Genomic DNA, 22532 nt, shown 5'->3' with positions numbered 1-22532 from the left:
TTGGCTTTTTCTCTCTCTTCATTGACTAGCCTGAAAGCAAACCTTGCTGCAGTTGAGAATTTGACTATAATCTGAGAAGCAGAAGAAGAAGAAGAATATTTTTTTAAAAATCCTTGAATGAAAGATAAAGGATAATATGCCAATAATATACTGGTACTATGAATATAATAAATTGTTTAGTAAGTAGAAATAGGAAAGTTGAACATAGTTATTTTGTCTTGTACACTGTTGTTATATTGTACAACAGTGTTGGGGAAGTCCCACAGAACTGAGTAAGGAATCATATGACAGAACTGAGTGTGTCAAGTTAATTTGTGTTATCTGTACATCACTGTATTTAAAATATGTCCTTAGAGACTATTTTATTTCCATTCACAATATATTATCTTTTATTTATAGCACTCTCCCAGTGCCTAATGACTGAACATGCAGATACATTTAATTGCCTTATGAGCTCAACTAGGTCTACTCATAGGTGCATGAGCTCAAGGAAGAACACATGAGGATGAAATGCAAAGTATATTCCAAACTCATAGAATCATAGAATCATAGAGTTGGAAGAGACCACAAGGGCCATCCAGTCCAATCCCCTGCCATGCAGGAAATCACAATCAAAGCATCCCCGACAGATGGCCATCCAGCCTCGGCTTGAAGACCTCCAAGGAGGGAGACTCCACTACACTCCAAGGAAGTGTGTTCCACTGTCGAACAGCCCATACTGTCAGAAAGTTCCTTCTAATGTTGAGGTGGAATCTCTTTTCCTGCAGTTTGCATCCATTGCTTCGGGTCCTAGTCTCTGGAGCAGCAGAAAACAAGCTTGCTCTCCTTTTGCAAGTCCATATATCAATACATACACAAGTCACTTCCAATTTTTCTCTTTAAATGTATAATCCTGTTCCCAGATGTATAGCACGCTTACTAGCAATGATAGATTTAAGCTCTGCATAGCCCTTTTATTGCTTCAGTCTTTTTCCATCCATTTCTGTATTCTATTGTCTTAAGATACTCTTTATTTTATCAATCAGGGGTATTAAACAGATAGACAACTAAGTATTGATTCTACCTAGGTCTTTCATTACATTCAGTGAGATCCCTAACTGGATACATAAACTGGAAAGAATCCAATTTAAGGAGGATTTCAGGTAACGGTCTACAATGGTGAAATGACAACATCCGCATGCCAAACCTGTTGGATTGCCACAGTATGGCTACATGTGAGCCATCATCCACTTTTTCACAATGTGACAAAATGTCCATTTCGTGAATCCAAGACAGGGGCAGTTGATAGCTGGTAGAACCTGTAATCTTTGCAGTCCTAGTTTCTTGGCAGTTACCAGGGTTTTACAAAAAAGCAGGCTGGTTTTAGCCCAATCAATAGACATTTGGCACCAGAAATAGCAAAAAAAAAAAAAACCATCAAAAATTGAGCCCATGGTAAACACATGCTGACTTTGTTTATGCATAATGTTTGGAGTGACAGCATCTGGCCAGAGGACAAAACATATCTGCACCCATGCAGGATACCTGCTGTTCTGTTGCCACATAACAGATCATGATGGCAACAAAGCCAGCTCAAAAATATCACCCCATATGTAAGTTACCCTGATTTAGCTTTTACATTTAAAAAGACCAACTGTTCATGTTCAGAACCATGATGTTGTCTCTGCATTTATGGGGATTGCAAAAGCTGTATATACTTGTCTGTTGAGAGTTAGCTAGGTATTTCATAAAATGTACTCTGTCACTCTGAAATATTTACCAGAACCTGACAGCTCAATGCGAGGAAAGAAACAAAGAGTCTATGCTTTTGCAGCAACCACTGCCAATCCTTGCATTTCAGAAACAAAAGAAGGGGGACATCCAGTGGCCAAACAAGTTACATTCTGCAGAATGATCCACTTGGTTTTCTTTATGAGAACCTCTAGTGACTTTGAAATAGGTGGGAGGAAATGTATAAGTTCTCAATATTTTTTCTCCTCATCCCCTCAAAAGTGGATTGGTTCTCTGAGGATACCTAGCAATTTAAGCACAGTTAAGACTATTCTTATAGGCAGATCTACTGTATATCATCTTTCATAGTCACTGACCCCTAAATGGTCCTTACCAGCGGAAAGTGAAATCTGCAATGGGGAGAACAAATAACGGCTGAGGAACCAGCAGGATATACACTGCAATCTAAAGTTAGCTTTGAGACAGAACTGCATTGGTGCTATGTGAAAACATCCTAAACATTAATACCTCTCCAGTAGATGCCATTTCACATCTGAGAAGAGGATCAACATCTCTCAGGCGGGGCCAGGAGAACATTGGAGCCTGGAAAAAGAAGAAGAAGAAGAAGAAGAAGAAGAAGAAGAAGAAGAAGAAGAAGAAGAAGAAGAAGAAGAAGAAGAATGTTTATATGTGCATGTGTATTTAAAATAAGTTTATCTCACACTATAGCCAAAGGCCTCCAGATGAATAATACACAATTTGAACAATACAAATTGTCAGTTTCTGACCTCCTCTTTCCTCCAGACTTGTCTCAAAAAAGTAAGAAAGAAAATGTACATGAATTCTAAGCTAGTGTGTTTCAAGCTGTTTAAAACTGTTCTAGAAAAAACATAATCAACTGTTCACAAACATTTTTTTTCTAGAACAGTTTTAAACATCTTGAAACACACTAGATTAGAATGTGCCTGGCTGACTACTTGACCATTCTTCTCTGAGTCAACGTATCCATGGGTCAATGTAAGTACAGTACTTTAACTCTCATAAAAACAGAAACCATCCCCTGGTGAAACGCAAAAGTGTAATTTGTCCTGAAAACACTGACCTCCCTTTACTCTTTCGTCCATCCTTCACACAGTTATGCATCCTGAGATTCTGTAAGTTCTTTGGCATCATTTTCCTTTGCTTCATCTTTTGGATCCCTTGTTACATGACCCTCAATATATCCACGGGTCATATCAAAATCCATAATTTTGGCCTCCAAACCTGCCCTCGACTTATACATGACTTATATTTGAGTATATACGTTAATCATAAACTGGAATACAATGTCTGAAAATGCCCTTAGTGTAAAGTATACAAGAAATATCCTAAGTCTAAGAGTCAAAGTAGACAATGAGGGGACTATGTGCTCTCTTTGATTGATATATTATTTCCTGAACAATAAATAAATAAATAAATAAACTTTATTTGTATACCGCCCTTCGAGACATCAGGGCGGTTCGCAACAAATATCACACAATTGTTAAAAACAACATTATTAAAACCATCAATACAATAAAATAATCTGTGCCAATCACAGATGACTCACCAATGGCTAACAGGGGAACTAACAAAGGGACTTAACAGAGGGGGGAAGGACTCTCAGGGCAGAGGCTTAAGGATAAGCCTGCCTAAAGAGAAGCGTCTTTAGCTCCTTCTTGAATTGGGCCAGGGAGGTTGCTGAACGGAGCTCAATGGGCAGCGTGTTCCAGAGGATGGGGGCCGAGGTCGAGAAGGCCCTTCTAGTGGTGTTATTCAATTTGACCTCTGGAATTCTTAATAACTGCTGCCTACTGGATCTGAGTGTGCGGGGCGGATTGTACGGAGAGAGGCGGTCCTTCAAGTACTCTGGGCCCAAGCCATTTAGGGCTTTATAGGTTATAACCTATAATAGCATTTCTTCAGAGAAGCATGACTTTAAAATGTGTTTACATTGCAATGACAATAATAAAATACAGCATGCTACATGATGCTTAACAAAAAATACATAGGCGAAGACAAGCATGTGCTGTGACAAACATACATCTTTCTCCACCTTAAGTTCACCTCTTCTAAATATGTGCCAAGCCTATTGTCTAGCTTGTCCTTAAGAGTCAAACTTCTCCAGATACACAGAACAAGTGCAATAATATTTTCAGTCCCCTAGGGAAAGATAATCAGACCCAGAAAAGTAGTTGTGACAGGTGTTTTTCTATCTGACAATAGCAAGAGAAGAAAGGAACATACCCTTTTCTTCTTTTGCCAAGTTTGGTTTGTGGACAGATGTTTTGGATACTTTCCAATAATGGGGTAGCAAGTCCAAACTAGAAATAAGATGTGATTGGGGGACTACCTAAGCATGTCAGGAGAAAGTAAAACTAATTAAAAATAATGCACGTACTATTCAAAAGGTTCTGTAAATCCCCTAGGATCTCTTGAGAGTCTTTTAATTATTTTTGACATTTTAATAATCATTAATTGCCATAGGTATTTAAAACATTGTGTTACTCCTTAATAAATAAACCATAGTTTTTTGTGGGTTTTTCAAGGTATGAGGCCATGTTCTAGAAGAGTTTATTCCTGGCGTTTCACCAGCAGCTGTGGCTGGCATCTTCAGAGGGAAAAAACCAAACTTATTTCACTTAATCAAATGGTTAAAGAAAGGTTAACATATATCCTGAAGCCTATGAGCCACAATGCATTAATTGCTCTACCATGCTTCTTCACGCCTACCTTAATGCCAACATAGTCTGAAGGAATCATGGGTGTTTCCAGTGTCGGGAGAGTGGACTCGTAGATTTGTTCCCCAGTCATCACTTTAGCTGCTACATCAATGAAATCCAAACCAAGGGACTTGGACACAAAGGGGAAGGAACGTGAAGCTCGCAAGTTGCACTCTATTACCTTAAATAGAAGGTGAGGAAATAATCTTTATACCTAGTTGTGAAGAAAAATAAACACCTCTCTTACAGTTGAAGGCAGTAGATTGAGAGAGAGAATGCAGATACTTCCATCCACTTTTTCAGAACATTTTGTTCACCCGTTGGTCACTGTGCTGTCCCTATATGTTAAGCATTCATGAGCCTAAAGATTCTAGACATTCTTAGACATAAATTTCCTTCTCCTTCTGTCATCATGCACATAATGTACATGTATCAAACAGACAGAGAAGGTTATCGCTCAGCATTTTAAACCAGCTCCAGCCTCCCGGACTGGAGCTGGGATGTGGGATGGAGGCGGAGATTATTGCACACTAAATTGCTGCCGAACCACCAGCCGCCATCAGCCTGGGTCCCAGCCAGGTCCCTGTCGTACTCCACTTTTTAGAAGCTGGAAAACTTTCTGACTTCTAACAAGTGCTCGCATAGTGCGGCTTGGACCCAGGATGATGACAGCCGACAATTCAGCGATGGTTTAGTGATACTCAGCACATTTGGATATCAGATTATTTTATAGCAACAGTTCTCCACCTTTGGTCATCCAGATGTTTTGGATTTCAATTCCCAAACATCTTGCTCATCAAAGACCAATGAGCAGGAATGCGGAGAGATGAAATCCAAAACACCTTAAGGGCTAAAGGTTAAGATCCATTGGTTTAGAAGTAGTCAATGTGTATACTCAAATCATTAATCAACTCTGAAAAACTGTACATGGGCAATATTTTCCAAACATATACGCTACAGATCCATATGTCCAAATGATGCTCTTCTGAAGACACCTCAAAATATAATTTCTTAAGGAGGCCACAGCAGATGTTTTTGCAAAAGTTAAAGGAGTAAAATGAGCAGACACCAATGCAATAATGAACCACAGAGGATCAGGGAAGTGTTATCCAAAGAAGAGTTCATGGAAGAGGAATAAACTGAAAGCATAATGGGGATTTCACTGAATTCTGCTCTGAATTCTCTGCTGGCTTATGGAAAGAGGGATGGGACATTCCTGAAAGCAATTTAAATTTCCAACTTTGAAAAGTGGCTTCTGAAGAGCAGGTGGGACCTTGGGATGCAGCCAGGCTGCACTCCCCCAGCAGAATCAGTGGTGAATTATGTGCGATAATTCCCAGAACCCGGCTGTATCCCATTGGGGTGCAGTTGAGGTTTTTGACCATGCGATAAGCTCCTACTTCATAAATAGATTGTGTCCATGAAAGCTTATGCCAGAAATTTCTTTTTCTCAGTTAGCCTCAAAGGTGCCGCTGGATTCATTTCTGTCTTTCTGTGCTTAAACAAACCAATGTGAACACTACCGCAATAAAGAGAGGGAAGGCATGATTAATTAACTAAGATTGAACACTGGGGCCCAAATTTCAATTTCTAGTCCTAACTAGAATAGCCCCAACAAATTGTAGATGAATCATTGTTTAAATCTGATTGATTGCACTGGTTCATGCTATCTAGGAGATAGGAATTGGATTTAGGTTATGTTTTTGTTTTTGTTGTTGCTGTTTAAGTGGGCTCTGAAAAAGCCATCCTATCAGAAAAGACTGCTTTGAAGTTACATCTGCTTCTTCCTTTCTCTTTTCTCTCTCTGCCTTCCATTTTGCTTTCTGGCTATTGAAAATGCCCCAAGATATCAAAATAGGAGGCTATGTAGAGTCAAGCCTGTGCCGTGCTAATAGGATGAGTTGTATATAACATTCTTACAAATCTCATTTAGTGCTGATCTGATTTAAGCCCAATGCTGAGCTAACATGCTTGCTGACAGACGGCAATTCTACAGATCTTGCTTTATCCTCAAATTACTGCATTGTGTGGGCAGAGTTCTTTTCTCAAAATTGTATCACAGAGTGTCTTATAAAGTGGTGAATGGCAAAGAGTATCAATGGTACAAAGGCCCATGTGGCAGCATACAAGGCAGGTATTATGTGACTAGCACTGTCCTACCCAGGGTAGCAAGCAGCATTAGCTTGGGTCTTTTTTCCCCTCTCTTTCCTTTTTTGCCAGGTGTTCATCAAGAAAAAGAGGATCTATAGGAAAACTCCCCACTCATTATTATCTACTTTCTACTTGCAAACAAAGTCTCACCAACACTTCATTTCCTCTGACAAGAAACTGAACGTTGAATGGTCCAGAGATATTGAAAGCATCCCCAATCTTTCTGGTGGCAATTTTCACCTGTGAGAAGAGATTTAAAATGTATTTATTAATATATCCCCCTAAGTCATATAACAGGGAGACGGGAGAGAAGGAGAGAAGAAAGGAAGGAGTGAATAACTGTTTTGCTGTTGTTGTTTGTCTTCAAGTAGTTCCTGACTTACAGCAACCCTAAGACAAACCTATAATGGAGTTTTCTTGGAAATATTTTTTTCAGAGCAGGTTTTTCTTTGCCTTCCTCTGAAGCTGAGAGAGTGTGACTTTCTCAAGGTCACCCAGTGGGTTTCCATTGCTGAGCAGGGATTCAAACTCTGGTCTCCAGAGTCATAGTTCAATTCTCAGACCACTACACCACACTGTCTTTTGGCAGGGAGCAATTCTAGTCAAACATAATGGGCCACAAAATGAGTGCAGGTCCAGGGAAACCCCAAAGTCCAAGAACCTCAGGTCTCAGAACCTGACACAAATATGTTCATTTATTGTTCATTTCAAAAGTATTTAAAGCCACCCTCTGTTCTTACATTATATACAAACATAACCAAAGTTGTCATATTAAATAAAATATGCAGTAAAAACAAAATGACAATAAAAGAATAGAATGAACTAACCAACCTAACTTCAAATGCCTTGGCAAATAATGTTTGGACCTGGTGCCAGGAAGATTGCAATGCTGGTATGAGTTTTATGTCTATGGGAAGGATAATCTACAATTTTATTGGACAAGACAATGTACCAGATGCATGGATATAAACAGCTCCAAGAGTGATATCAAGTCTGGTGCAGATATGAGCAATTTTATCCTCAGAGTATCTCACAAAGTTTCTCCTGTCAGCTTCCCAAAGTTCCAATAGTCAGTCACCTGTACAGCAAACTCCAGCTTGTTTGGAAAAGTTCTCTTGGTGATTTTTCAACTCTGCAACATTTCACTTTCACGTCTATCATTGCCAATGTAGGCTTGTTAGTGAGCTGTTGTGTTATATCACATTTGCTACAAGGCTTGTGTTGCTTGCACAGTAGACATTTCAAACCCTGCTTCATTTGCCCCCAACTTCACAGTAAATGAGGGAGTCAACCAGGTAAAGCAACTTGCAAGTATGGAACTGAGAAGATGCAAATATTATCTGTTCCTAAGATAAGCCCCCTCTGAAGAAACCCCATGATAAGGTTACCTTAGGGTTTGCCATAAGTCAGAAATGACTTGAAGGCACAGAACAACAACAAAGATAGAATACATCCAGGAGTAACTGCGTTGGCCATATAGCAAATCCAATAACATCAAAATCCTATTGTGTAGAATTCAATTGTGCATTTTGGTTGGCCAAAAAAGGTATGACTGTTTGGTGGGTTTTTGATGTAATTGGATTAAAGACAGAATATATTTAACTTATTTTATTTCTATGTACATGGCCCTCTAGTGGCATGGCCTGAAACATACACTACACTAGCAGTTTTCCTTCATAAATCACACACTGAGGGAGGTAGGATTAAGAACCATGTTCACACATATATTTACACTTGTTCCTTAATAGTTGGTCCTTGTTTCTTAGTGCTTCTTGGTAGAATTAACCGTATATTTCAATCTTGTGCTACCCTTCCCATTAGCACATGTAGCAATCTGCTGACCTTCTCCAAGGCTCCTTGGCTAATTGTTTGCACAGGGAACATCAAAGTGGCATCTCCAGAGTGAACTCCTGCATCCTCCACATGCTCAGACACAGCATGACAGATCACCTGTTCAAAAGCCCAGAAAACAGTGTTTATATTATATCCGGTTCCAAATATGCAAAATAGTGTTAGATGAATTGGCTGCTGGGCAATAATATGTGCAACTCCTACTCATAACTAGGCTGGCTCTCTAAAGCTAGATAACCCATACAAAGCCTAAAACATATGCTAACCATATCCATGTATGATTTCTTTCTTTCTAAATTAGTCTTCTTCCAGTTTAAATTATTAAAGGTGCTATCCTGTTTGTGTGTATGTGTGTGTGTCTTCATGTTGCCTATCAAGTTATGGGAACCCTGTGAATATTGACAGGGTTTTCCTAGGGAAGGAACACTCAAAGGTGAGAAGTTGAAGGTTTTCATGGCCAGCATCCATAGTTTTTTGTGGGTTCTTCATGCTATGTAGCCATGTTCTAGAATAGTTTATTCCTGGTGTTTCACCAACATCTGTGGCTGGCATCTTCAGAGAATGCTGGCCTGGAAGAGAGCTGGATACACACACACACACACACACACACACACACACACACACACACTGTGTTGTTGATATATATATATTGTTCTGTTGTTGATGGCGGGGACCTCAGGGTGGGAGGATATGCAAAGAGGAATAGTGTCTGCTAATTAGTGATCATTATCTGGTAGCAGTCCTGAAGAATAGCAAAATGAGGACTCATTTGCAAATGAGAAACCACCCAGAGTCAGGGGCTTTCCCAGCAGATAATGATCACCAATTAGGAGACACTAATCCTCTTTGCGTATCTTCCCACCCTGAGGCCCTGCCATCAACAACAGAACAATACACAGATTAACATACAATTCCTCCAGACCCAGTGTCACACACTACATATATATATCCAGCTCTCTTCTAGGCAAGCGTTCTCTGAAGATGCCAGCCACAGATGCTGGTGAAACGTCAGGAATAAACTCTTCTAGAACATGGCCACATAGCCCGAAAAACCCACTGGCATTCAGTGGCAGTCTCCCATCCAGGTACTAGCCAGGGCTTACCCTGCTTAGCTTCCAAGATCAGACAAGATCTGGTGCCTTTAAAATATTTTCCTAAGTAGAAAATTCCACTGAGTAGAAATGTGTAGGAATGCTTGTCTGCAATATCTTTAAACAGCTTTATTTTCTTAAAGAGTACGTACTTGTTAGTGTTTTTTTTAAGGTAACCTAGGGACTAGCAAACTATTCTGATTTGAAGCTAGGGACTGGCAGATTATCTATTCTGATTTGTAAAATAACGTGACTCCATGCAGGAAACTCCTCTAGATGCCTCCTCAAACTCCAGAGCGCTAGACTATCATAAAAAGAAAGTGAGATATGCATTAAAAATGCCCTGGTTCAAAACTCACTTTTATTGTGAACTCAATGGGCAAGTCACTCTCACCCACTCCATTATCAATATGGTGTTCCTGGCATAGTTTATATACATTGTTGTGAGGACAGGTAACATATGCAAACCGCTTCAACACCAAAAGCAATATATGAACAGACACTGATTATAATTACTACCAGTGAGTTCTGCCAAGCCCAGCAACACACTGATGGTACTAGTCTGGACTCTAAACACAATTAATCCTTCTTGGGAAGTGAGAGAATGAAATGGCATCAACATGGATCCAATACAGTTAATATTTTAGACTGTCAACAATATTCCTAGGTATTTTGTACTCAGTGTGCTATTTCTGAACAAAATAGCCAAATTATGCTTGGAGAAAAGTGGAGAACAGACAAGCAAACATCGCTGCTATTAAATATATTACAAACAATGCTACATAAGTGCACTCTTCTTTGTTCACGAACCGTGAACAATGAAAGTAACCTAGCCAATTGAAATAAGTGAATGTTGTTGATAAATGGTATCATGTTTTGCCTTTTGAAAGCAATAATCCTGGGTGAAAAAAGCAGATCTCACAAGCTTAGGTATCTTCATAAAATTTGTTTTAGGACTGACTTTGTTTAAGTCAGTTATAAACTAACTCTTTCTTGAGCTCAAAATGAAGCACTGGGCAAGTCCTTCTAAGATTCCTTTTATAAATCCAGGGAAGAAAAAGCTTTTAAGGAACAAATTTGTACCTTTCCATTCTTGGCAACAGCATCCATTTCCACCTCTCGAGCTCCCTCAATGAATTTTGTTATTACAACAGGATGTTCCTATTACCATAACAGAAAAAAGTAATATACATTTTTGTAAATATATTTGACACTTAGTTTTAAGTGGAGGGAAGAGGGTAAAATAAGTCATTCTGTCAGAATTCATCTTGGTGTGTTCGTAGTATTCCTGGATGCAGAACTGATACTTGAAAGAAAAAACCAGCATAACACAGTTCAGCTTGATCACACATATTTACATCCCACTAATATCAAAGGAATTGCCGAACTGTGGTTGCATCTGCACTGCAGAAATAATCTAGTTTGACGCCAGTTTAACTGCCATAGCTCAATGCTGTGAAATTCTGAAAACTGTAGTTTTGTGAGTCATTTAGCCTTCTCTGTCAGACTGCTCTGGTGCCATAGCAAACTACAAATCCCAGGATTCCATAGCACTCAGCCATGGTAGTTAAAGTAATATCAAACCAGATTATTTCTGCAGTGTGTTTGCTGTCTGTATCATGCATGTTGCTGTTGTTTTTTTTAAAAATCTTAATGTTGGATGCCATCCCTTTCACCGTGACTATTGATTATATTCTTCTATTTCAATATCTCTATGGATATCTCTTTCCCTAACATCACTATGCTCCTGGTCCATGAGACAGTGGGATTATTCTGGGCAGAGGAGAAAAGAAAGCAGATACAGAATCAAGCAATGTTCCACCCTAACATCCTATATTCCAGAGCCATGATGGGCTTGGGCTGCTTTCTTGTAGTGACTTCGGGAACTGACATGTTCATTTTATGCCATCGCTGATAGACCTTAAGAACTCTATTGAAATAGCATCACTAAAGAGTTCAGATTGTTGTTTGTTTGTTGTTGATGTTGTTATCATTTCCAAATTTTGTACTGACCACTGCAATTGAAATTTGTCATACTTTTTGGTAATTTAAACTCTTGTTTTAAAAAACAATAACCACAAACAAATAAATTAGCAACAAGCACATGTATTTGCACATGCTGGTGAAATATTGTACAACAGAGAACTTGGTGTAATGGTCTTCAGCAACTTGTAGTAATCTGTGTGGGGAAACACATAAACAAAAAAAACCTACTAAATGTTCATACATGAATATCTACATTAATTTTAGAAATTATCCATGTCAAATCAGAATTAAGATGAAGTAAAACATGGGGAAGAACAAATCTAGAGAAGAACAACATTACCGACAATGAAAGAGGCAGCTATATGATTTAAGATTCTGGAAAGTGGAAATGACAATCTTATATCCTCCCACGCCCTGTGAAAAAACCAAATGTTCCCCACTGTGTGAAAAATCTCCTGTAAGTAAACAGTATCACAAAAGGGAGAAAGTCTGTTCTTATTTTCACTCTATTCCTTTTTTTTTAGAGTGAGGATTATTTTAACCAAAACAAAGGTGATACCACCACACCTGTAGTCTGAAGCAGAACAGCTCCATCCTGTCACCTCATGGTTCTGTCTTGTTGCAGGTATTGATGAGATCAATAGCTGTATCACATGAAAGTTTGATTCCCGCAGCAAAAATTAGATAGACTGAAGAAATTTGTCACGGATCAAAGTCAGGTACCATGGGATCTCAGGGGAATTAGGGGCTGTACAGACTGCAGCTGCCCCTTTTAGTGCCAGATGAGGGCCAAAGCAAAGGCACGCCATGGTCCCGATCTCACCTTTCTGCAACGCACTTTTTGCACTGCGGAAAAGGCTCTGACACTGCTGGTGCTGAGGCTTTTCAGCACTCCTTTAGTGCTGCATCATCTAGAAGCAGTGACAGAGAACACTGTGATGCTATGCGCCATGTGCTGTGGCGCGCAGCATGACACCAACCTGAGTCGGTGCATGTGTCGTATGGATGCCACGCTCCGACTCCATATCCAGGCTGGCCTTAATGGCCAGTCTGTACAGCCCCTTAGTCCCAAAATGTGAAGATTCTTCTCAGTCCAGGATTCTTTTCATCAAGATTTCTTGACACTTGAAAACCATTTTATCTGATTTTTTTTTTTTTTGGCCAGTTTTTGAATACTGTCAGATACAGTCAACTCTCCATATACATGGATTCTGTAGCAATGGTTTCAACAATGCACAGTTTAAAAATATCCCCCTCCCTAATAGCAAACTTCCACTTTGCCATTTGATATAAGGAACACCATTTTATTATACCATTGAATATAATGGGACTTGAGCATCCACAGATTTTGGTAACCACAGGGGATCCAGGAACCAAACCCCAGTAGATACCAATGACCCACTGTATTCTTCCCAACTCTACTGCATATCATATGGAAGCAGACCTGCCTGGACCCAGTGGAAAAGCAGAAATAGGGAGAGGAACATGATTCCAATGATAACTGATGGTTTTTTTTAAAAAAATTCAAAAACACTGCATAGCCAAACCATACATTTTGCAGATTTGAAAATTTGCTCAGGGTGTACACAGAATTTGTGTGGGTTTGTAAAGAATAATATTTCTATGCAATATTTGCCTATGGGTGTTTAGCAAAGAAAACAGCATTTTCTATGCAGGAAACATTTTAGACACAGGATATTCCACAAAGGAATATTATTTTCAGTGCAGAAAATGGTGTTTTCTGTGCAAATCAACCATGAGCAAATTTTGCACAGAATAAGTCCCAAATTACAACTAGGCTTCAAAAACGATGTGGTTTTCAAAGACTTTCTGGCACCGGGGGGAGGGGGAGTTGCTAAAATTAATCATTGCTTCCTCCAAGAAGAAACTCAGTGAAGAATTTTACTTCTAACATGTACTAAGATTCACGTCGAATTGGTCCTACAGAATTGTATGTGTGTGTGTGCGCGTGGATTTGCATTCTCTGGACAAGTATGAGGATGGAAGGGAAAATACCTGCAAATCATGTTTTACTGAACATACTGAAAAATATAGCTGGTTGGTACAGTGGAATGGAAAGTGGAAAGGCAGATACCTTCTGACCCACTTCAAAGTGGCTATTGTGGAAGACTCCACAATACCCTTCAAGGGAGCATTCACTCTGCTCAAAGGCAATGCTTTCAAGTGCCAGAGGACCTTCTCTGATTTTCTCAGCTGTAAACAAACAAAACTGGAGCTTCTTTATTGCTTTAAAGTCTAAGGGAGACCACAGAGAGAGGGAAGGTAATAAATGGCACAGAGACGGGACAAAAAGAAAATAATAAGCAGAAACTGTAAAGGGGTGTATACATTTCAACATGCACAACAAACACTGAGTCATATCTGTTTTGACATATTTTCTATTTATAATAGGCTGCATCCTCACTGCAGAAATAATCCAGTTTGACATCACTTTAACTAGCATGGCTCAATGCTATGGGATTCTGGGAATTGTAATTTTGTGAGACATTTAGCTTTCAATATCAGAGAGCTCTGCTGCCACAACAAACTACAATTCTCAGAATTCCATAGCATTGAGCCATGGTAGTTAAAGTGGTGTCAAACTCAATTATTTCTGCAGTTCGGATGCAGCCAATGCAAACACTTGAGTGCAACAATCTAGGTACAGTTTGTGAATGCAAAAAACAATTACAGAAAAATGGACACTGAAGCAGACAACTCCTTTAATGGAAGAAGTACAGTGTGAAGCACAATTGATTCACACATCACTAGTGAATAATTCTGGAACCTCTTCTGGCAATCTCTTACCCTAGATTTCTGATCATTTCCTTGCTGGAATGGCCACTGTCTAATTTTTCTCCCACTCACTTCTACCCAGTATCTTCCAGCCAAAATTGTTTATCAGTGTCCACCATCAAAAAGTCTTCTGTTTTCTAAGAAGATTCTCTCTGTCCTGCCCTGCATCCTTGGAACAACTTCCATAATGCCTATGTGACGGCAGCTTCCTTCCTTCCTTCCTTCCTTCCTTCCTTCCTTCCTTCAAATGCCTTCTCAAAGTTCATCTTTCCCATACCATGCTTTAAGTGTACTTATAACTAAGCTCAAGCACTTGTGATTGAAACAAACAGCTTTTGCTTCTCTGCTTCAGCTTCCTTTTGCTTCCTCTGTTGTCCCCTCATGTAGAATTACAGATTGTAAGCCCCATGGAGCACTGTCCTTTCCTCGTTTACCATGGCCACCATGACAGTTACATGCATATACAATACACTACAGTCACTTCAAAAGGTAATATGGGACACCGTTACAACAGAGGAACTAACCCTTTGAGTTAGCAGGGAAACAGCCTAGAAGAGGAGATGGAAGGAAGAAAGTACAACTGGTAGAGCACTATTTTATCCCCTCACAAACTGTGCTTCAGTGTCCTGGGTACAGGGACAATGAGGATATGTCAAGATGACAAAAACATGAAAGCGGCTGGCATAGATTTTAGAATGAGGTGGTGAGATGAGGAAGGTAGTGGACTGAGACAAAGAGGATAGGAAGAAGTTACAGGAATGCCCAGGGAAGATGCTTTTTTTCCTCCTTTTTCTTTGACAAACTTGTCCTTCTCTGGCTATTAATTTTCATGGCCAATCACCCAGAGTTATGCGCTTATCAGTCATAGTAATTCTTCAGAACCATCTTCCCAACAGCTTTCATTTGAAAAGAATGCAGTATTTTCTTGTTTGCTTGCTACTTTGCTAGCTACTTTGCTTTGTAACGTATACCGACATCTCGGCTCAAGGAAGTGTGACAGCTGGAAAGCTGTGATGGAGCTCTCATGGTCCAGGGAGTCAGGCACAGAATGAGGAGTCAATACATCTTAAACTGCATTTCTGACTCTTCACACGCAATCACTGTGTGACACTAAGCAAATCAAAGGCGCACCAAATTTTCTAAAGAGGACAGAGCTCCCAGCTGGAACCAGATGTCCAAAAGTGATTGGTATGTTGGATGCTGAGCTCTTGAAAATCTAGTCTAAGTGGCTTAATAGAAGCTGCTGGCTGGCTCACTTTTGAAAACTGGGAGTTCTGAAAATGTGAAAATTCAGACTGAAAAATAGTTCAACATTCGAACCTTTCATCTGATCCTCATTTTCTCCAAATGAAAAAATGAGACCTGCATTTGATGGGGATGAAGGGCAGGTTTTACCTATCCCAACAGGATCTGCTATAGAAATGACTGGCTCTTGTTCACTTCAATGGGGGGAAAAATAAGCCACTGTTTTTGAGATCCCACTGAGATAGGGCAAAATCTTCCCCAAGATCATGCAGAAGATGCTATGTTTTTGCCCACACATGATAAACCCCTTCCATACTACATAGTGGGGTGCCACTCCACTACCATAACTCCACTGTTCCATCTGCCTCCCTCCCTAGTTTTCCTTCCTTCCCCACTGCAACAGCTGTTCATAAGAAATGCTGTTGCTATGAGATTGGGGGATCAAGGTTGGGGGGGTGTTATTCAACCCTTGGGAAACCTCTCCCTTCTGACCTTCATAAGAAATACTTAAAGCTTTTGAGAGAATACCCCTTCTGCTGAAGTAAAAAATGCATTACAATGGCTTTCCAGAGCAACAGTGGTTTGGAGAATCCATGGCCTGGAGGGGAAACTACTTTGACCCACTCATCTCACTTAAAACTTCCTTCTCCAACCTAAAACAAGACTGCTACTGAATACTGGTAGAATTTCACAGTCAACTGTAGTAGTCTTTGGCATACAGTATTTCTAAAGTCGAATGTTGCTTCCCAAGCCTTAGCATGTGATATATTGTCTCCTCCTGGTCCTCTGGGGGGCAAGGTGGCTATACTGGTTTGCAAATTAGGAAGGAAGAGAAACCCATGGCAGTTAGGCATCAGCTCTCCCCAGCTTTGTTTGATTGTAGTAGCCCCTGTCACCACTACCACTATTCTGAATCTTGCAATGCAAGAGTAGCCTATCAGGACTGAAGAAGAGAGTGAACTTGTGTGGAAGGAAGTGATTTCCATAATGACATTTTGAATTCCTTCCACACCCCACAGCTCTTTCATAGTGGGCTCTGATCACTAAACATACCCAAGAATAGTGGGCTTGCCCTATCTACCCAAAACAGTTCTTGGAATAGTTACTTGATCAGCTACAAGCCTCAGGCAGCATGGCCACTGCTAGCTTCACAAACTAAAACTTCCCTTCATTTAATTTCAGTGTGCTATTTGAAAACCCTGCTCTTTTATCTTCCATTCCTCATCTCCTCTTCTGTTCTTCCTCATACATAGCACATCAACATCAATAGCAGTACAGAAGCAACTCAGCAGAATATATAATTGTTCAGTAGTATACATAATGATTTCTTGGGGTCTGTTTCCTAGGTATTGCTGTATGCTATTTCATTCTTTTAAAAAATTACTGACTGCATTTAGTTTAGGTAAGCATCACCAGACAGACCGATCAGATTGCATTCCTTTATAAAGTACAAAATAAAACCAACCAATAGCTTTTGTCCTAAGTCTTGTGAAGTATTTTCATGTGTTAATTGTGACTTTCATCATTTACACAGTAAGTTGTGTAGGTCAATGATGACAGCAGATAAATGTTAAGTGGAATGGGACTCTGCCCTTGGGCCAAAGGAAAAACAAGGAGCCTAAGCTGAAAAATTAAACTCTGGTTCCTTTTCATTTAAGGAATCGGATGAACAAATCATTTTTAAATATAGCAGAAAAGAATTCAGTGGAGTCAAAACGATATAAATCCAAGTACATGTGACTTGGATTTATTTATTTTTAAAGAACAATTCTCTAACATGTTTTTTCATTCGTAGTTCACTACGAATGGGCTGCTTCGGTAAATAATTAAATAGGAAACGTTTGAGATGCAGCATGTATTCCAAGAAGTGACAGCAAACAACTGGGTATTTACGTACATTGAAAGTTCCCCAAGAGCTCCTCCTTATGTACCTACCCACAAACAAATGGAAGATATCTTTGGGGTGGGGGAGGAGGACACCATACATTTATAAAGGTACAAAAAAGTCATGGAAGTAGGACTGAAGGAGCTTTCTGCATTACCCAGTGAAGAGTACAGATGCATAATAGGGACAGAATAATGCTGTCTGTTGGGGTTGGGGCAGAAAAATAAGGAAGTGAGAACAGCTAAATAAACTAACACTCCTCTGTCCATTGTCTGTTTATTGTCACATCCAATCCCTGTTCTCTGGCTTGTGTGTCCTTGCATAAGCCAGTCATAAACCAAGATTTGTTCTTGGGTTATGACAATGGTATGTCCAAGAGAGTGTTGGGTTAGCCTTCGCAATACACAAACTAAAATGACGCTTAGTGATTTGTTTAGTGACTGATTGGGACAAAGTTCACTGCCTCATCTAGAACAAATAAGAATATCATTACATCCTGGATGAAGACACAGCTGGACCACAAAAACAGAAACCTCACACTGTAGTATTTTGTAATAGATCACACTTATTACCTCCAACTGGCACAGGAGTTCCCCATACAGTCATAGGCCATTTCCTTCAAAGCAAGGATCCCTGAACGTTCAGAGATTTAAACCATTCCCATTCCATTCAACTGAGTTAAAAAGGTAGAGCCATGCATTAGTCTGTAAAAGGGCTGAGCTTGTCGCTGCTATACATTTCTGCTTCTTAGTATGAAATGATAAAATGGAGCCAATACTACTCAAAAGCTTTATCATAGATAAATAAGATACAGATTTGCATTTAACCAGACAGAGAGTGAATTCACATTCACTTTATTGTCCCGAGGAGATTCGGATCTTCACACTGATGCAATACTAGTGTTCCCATTACATTTTGGGTTTGCTAATCTCTCCAAGGTCTTTTAACCCTGTGTGTTATTCACACATGCCTGGGCAGCCCCTCTCACCATAGCAACTGTCAGTATCTCCTGGCCCATCCCAGCCAGAAAGTAGCCGGCGGGCTCAGGAGCAACTCCCAGTACTACTACTACTCTTCCTCCCTGACCCTGGAAAAGGCTCAGAGGGGCCAAAGGGGGTCAGCCAGGCAATCTGGATCACTTTGGCAGTATATTCACACTTCTGAAGATGCAAGAAAACTCAGGAAAAAAAACTGGTATCAAATATCTCAGGTTAAGTGGGTTTTTGGGTATTCCCCTCCCCTGAAAAAAAAAAAAGTGCACCGGGTGCATTTGGGGCAAGTCTGAACACCAAGGAAATAAGCCAGGTTATTTTCATAGTGTGAATAGGGCCAGAAATGACTAGGGCTACTGCCACACTGCAGAATTTGACACTATCATGGCTCCATCCTATGAAATCCTGAGATTTGTAGTTTGTTATGTCATCAGAGCTCTTTGACAAACCTAAATATCTCACAAAACTACAAATCCCAGAATTCCAGTTAAAGCAATGTCAAACTGCATTAATTCTGCTTTGCAGATGTTGCCTCACATGATGTGCATCAAACTAGTGTGGTACGTACCATCCTCACTTCAAACCAGTTTTCATGCATACCACCTTTTAATGTATTTTTAGTTCCCACTTAATAAGGAGTTTATCACACAGGACACTTACCGCTGCCCAAACGCGGCCCAAGTGTTACCCAAACGTTTCAGGAGCACTGGAGGTGGGATCATCTGTCGTGCTTCTGAAACATCACAAAGGCTTCTCGCTTCCCTTCCATCGTGGAAGCATTCATGGGGAAGCCTCAGAAAAGCCATTTTTATTAATGGGTTCTTTCGTTAATAAAAATGGCTTTTCTGAGGCTTCCCTACGAACGCTTCTGCTTCAGAAGCGCGACAGATGATCCCACCTCTGGCGCTCCTGAAACGTTTGGGTAACACTTGGGCAACATTTGGGCAGCGGTAAGTGCCCTGTGTAATAAACTCCTAAATGTGGTCTATTTTAGTTGGAATTAAATCTATAACCATAAATAAATTAACACAGCTGCCTTTTATGATAATCCTCATGGAGGTGTGGCTAAGAACATTCCTTGAAGGTTTGGCTTGAAGGTCATTAGAAGCTCCTAGACCTCAAACCCAAAAAGTGCATAACTGGTAAGAATGCAATAGAAAGCAATCACTTTAAAAGAAACATGGGATGTCACATCATCCCCAGTGAAGAACAATTTAGATGCATGGTGTGCTTCCAGTTAGGCCAAGATAACATTATCAATATAATATATGGAGTCAGTGAAAACTCTAGTAGACCATCACACCTGAGGAAGATTAGAAATGTAACAGCAATATGAATTCTAATTAAATTACTTCCATTCCTGAAAGAAATGAACACAAATCAAATGACTGAAAAAATGAGGACAGACAACAAGAGAATGCAGAGGTAAATGTAAAAATGTTACAATACCTGTGAAACTCTGGCTGCCTCAGCTAAGAACTTTTTCATCTCTTTTTCTGTATATACTATATTCATTGCTGAGCCACTAGGAGGAAAGAGAGAAAGGAAGAAAAATCTTAGGTTAAAGATGCTGTCATATATCAGTGTTTTCATGTTCAGAATTTCTTCCCTGTTCAAACCAATGCCCCTGTTCTTTTATAAGCTGAAAGCATGAAGGAACTGTTCACCAAAGTGAATCGGTATTGTACTTACCCCTAAAAGGTGAGCGCTCCCAAGAACATACTAAAATAAAAATGAAGTTCTTGACTAAAGACTAAAGCAGGGGATGAGGGGCTGTTTTCATTCTGTAGTAGATGTTTCCCCAAGATCATCTACTGCTGTTTTCTTTAAAGGGGATATAAACATAGCTTGGAGGTGTTGAAAATGCCTGTCTGAGAAATGCTTTTAATTCATCTTGGTGTACTATAAATATCTGATCTTCTTTCACACAAAAACCCAACCAGTACCTTTATGGAATCAAAGGAACTGTGTCAGAAAAAAGTTGAAAATGTGTAAAGCTATGCTACTCATAAATTCAAAAGTGAAAAAGAGATTTGAATCAGGAGTCTCTTACTCAAGTGTTGATCAGGGAGGAACCTAACAGTGGTGAGAGCACTACAGAAGGAGAATGGCAGCAGACTGGCCTATGTAGTCAAAAGGTTTAACTCTCTTTGTATTTCTAGAATTGGGTATTCTCATGAGAAGATGTAATGACTGTTTTATAGGAGATTGTTATGCTAATGCCTGGGCCAGGGACGTAGCCAAGGGGGTGGGGGTTCTTGGGGTCCAGACCCCCCCCTTCCATTAGAAAAATGAATGGTGTGTGCTGCTGCGCCGCTACACCCAAGCCCCATTATAATGGTGGCACTTGGTCTGGACCCCCCCCCTTTCCTAAAATCCTAGCTACGTCCCTGCCTGGGCACCAGCTATGCGTGAGAGAGGGAGCAGAATAATCTTTTTTTTGCCATGCATTTGGCTTACCAACTCAAAGTACTATGCTTCTTACTATGCATTGGTTGGATCCTGGAAACTGGGAGCTATAGGGACACACTGATGAAATTAACATCCCCTGTGGTCTGTTCCTGCAGCATATACATGGTTTCAGCGAGTGCTAACTCTGATCTTCCCATCCCTGCCCCTCTTTAATTTGGTTTATTGCTATGGACTGAGCTGAGCTGCAGAGGAATTGTATTCATGGTTATTAGTAGCTACTAAATTTGTAATGTTTTTGCCTTCTCCATAACAATGTTTCATAAGCCATTGCTCTTGTTTCTACTGCCTATCACACATTCACTGTGATAGATATTGTGGACATTGAAACAGATAAATTTCTAACAGTAAGCAGGAGGGTGACTCTCCACTCCTTCAAGGGATGGGTTACTCATAGAAGCAGTCTTGGGGGAGAGACTCAAGGCCCCAGCCCCATTTGAGATTTGGCATGCAGGATAGCCTCCTGTGGATTGATCCATACTGCAGTGATCCCACATATCACTTCAGAACGCAGGCCAAAATGCAGGTCAGTGTTTGGATTCATACTCTATGCTATGTTAAAATCTTGTGAGCTGTAACCAGTAAAGTTGTAGTCACTGATAACTAAATGATGACTAAACACAGGAGTTTCTCACACTAGTGAGATCCTGTGGGAAAATGGGTGTTAAACGCGATATAGTGCAAAGATAACCAGGAAATGCCCAAAGTTTATCACACGGCGTCGCAGTTAACGTGAAATAATGCAAAGTTAATTCTCAGTTAAAATGGAAGAAACCAGCCGCTTTTTAAATTCAGAACAAAACAAATTTAAAAAGCTGCTTCTTTCCTCCGCATTAATTGTGGATTAACTTCACGTTGTTTTGTTTTAGCAGCAGTTAGTGTGATAAACTTTCCAAATTTGAAAGTTCTATTTAAATTTGAATTTAACTTAACTCTCGTTTAACTCTCATTTTCCTGCGGGATCTCACTAGTGTGATAAACTCCATAGTCAATGTTTCCTTCGTCCTCCTATCATTTATTTTCCCAATATGTGGAAGAAAATGCTTCACCAATAATCAAAGCACCTATTCAATAAAGTGATTCTCTATCACATAAACATTTATTCCACCAAGTTAAGGTAGTGTAGATGCTCAGCAGAAACAATGAGGTAGTAACAGACTAGGATGTGAGCTTCAAATGCCCAGCCTGTGTGTATGAAATAGTTTTTCCCTTTAGAAAAGCCTTCAGAAGACATATGCAATTATAGGTAAGTTTCTGCCTTAGACAGTTGGTATTGCACAAGTTTCCCCTTAATTTACAGCTTTCACCATACACCTTTGACCACTATTCTATTATATCCACTCTGGTACAGGGATTATAAGAATAAAGATTGACAGTTGTTGATGATGATATTGTTGTTACTGCTGTTTCAGTTCTACTGGGAAAATGTCAAAGACATTAATGCTTAGCTCTGCATACATTTTTTCATGTGTCACTTTAATGTAAAAGTAAAATGTTCTACTCTTCTTTTTCATTTTTTTCCATTTTATATTAGGCACTTCTCATTACAAAAGAAGAATGTAACAACGCATCTTATAGGTAGGTATATGATAAAATGTCTATAGATTTGATCAAA

General features: G+C 39.8%; 1 protein-coding gene across 6 annotated transcripts in view; it reads right to left on the bottom strand.

Moving 5' to 3' along the window:
• The window catches only part of CPS1 (carbamoyl-phosphate synthase 1), a 189272-nt gene that overhangs the window by 22504 nt on the left and 144236 nt on the right, over window positions 1-22532 (bottom strand). For all 6 annotated transcript variants that reach the window (XM_042446998.1, XM_042446996.1, XM_042446994.1 and 3 more), the window contains 6 exons: window positions 19898-19973; window positions 10628-10705; window positions 8445-8552; window positions 6753-6842; window positions 4462-4632; window positions 2239-2313 (listed from right to left, as the gene is read on the bottom strand). In XM_042446998.1, coding sequence (XP_042302932.1) covers window positions 2239-2313; window positions 4462-4632; window positions 6753-6842; window positions 8445-8552; window positions 10628-10705; window positions 19898-19973 — 598 coding nt within the window. The remainder of the gene's footprint in view (window positions 1-2238; window positions 2314-4461; window positions 4633-6752; window positions 6843-8444; window positions 8553-10627; window positions 10706-19897; window positions 19974-22532) is intronic.

Source organism: Sceloporus undulatus, chromosome 1 (genome assembly GCF_019175285.1).
Source record: "Sceloporus undulatus isolate JIND9_A2432 ecotype Alabama chromosome 1, SceUnd_v1.1, whole genome shotgun sequence".
In the NCBI taxonomy this organism is placed as follows: Eukaryota; Metazoa; Chordata; class Lepidosauria; order Squamata; family Phrynosomatidae; genus Sceloporus; species Sceloporus undulatus.
Note: the sequence above shows the minus strand (reverse complement) of the source record. Positions and strands in the feature narration are given on the sequence as shown.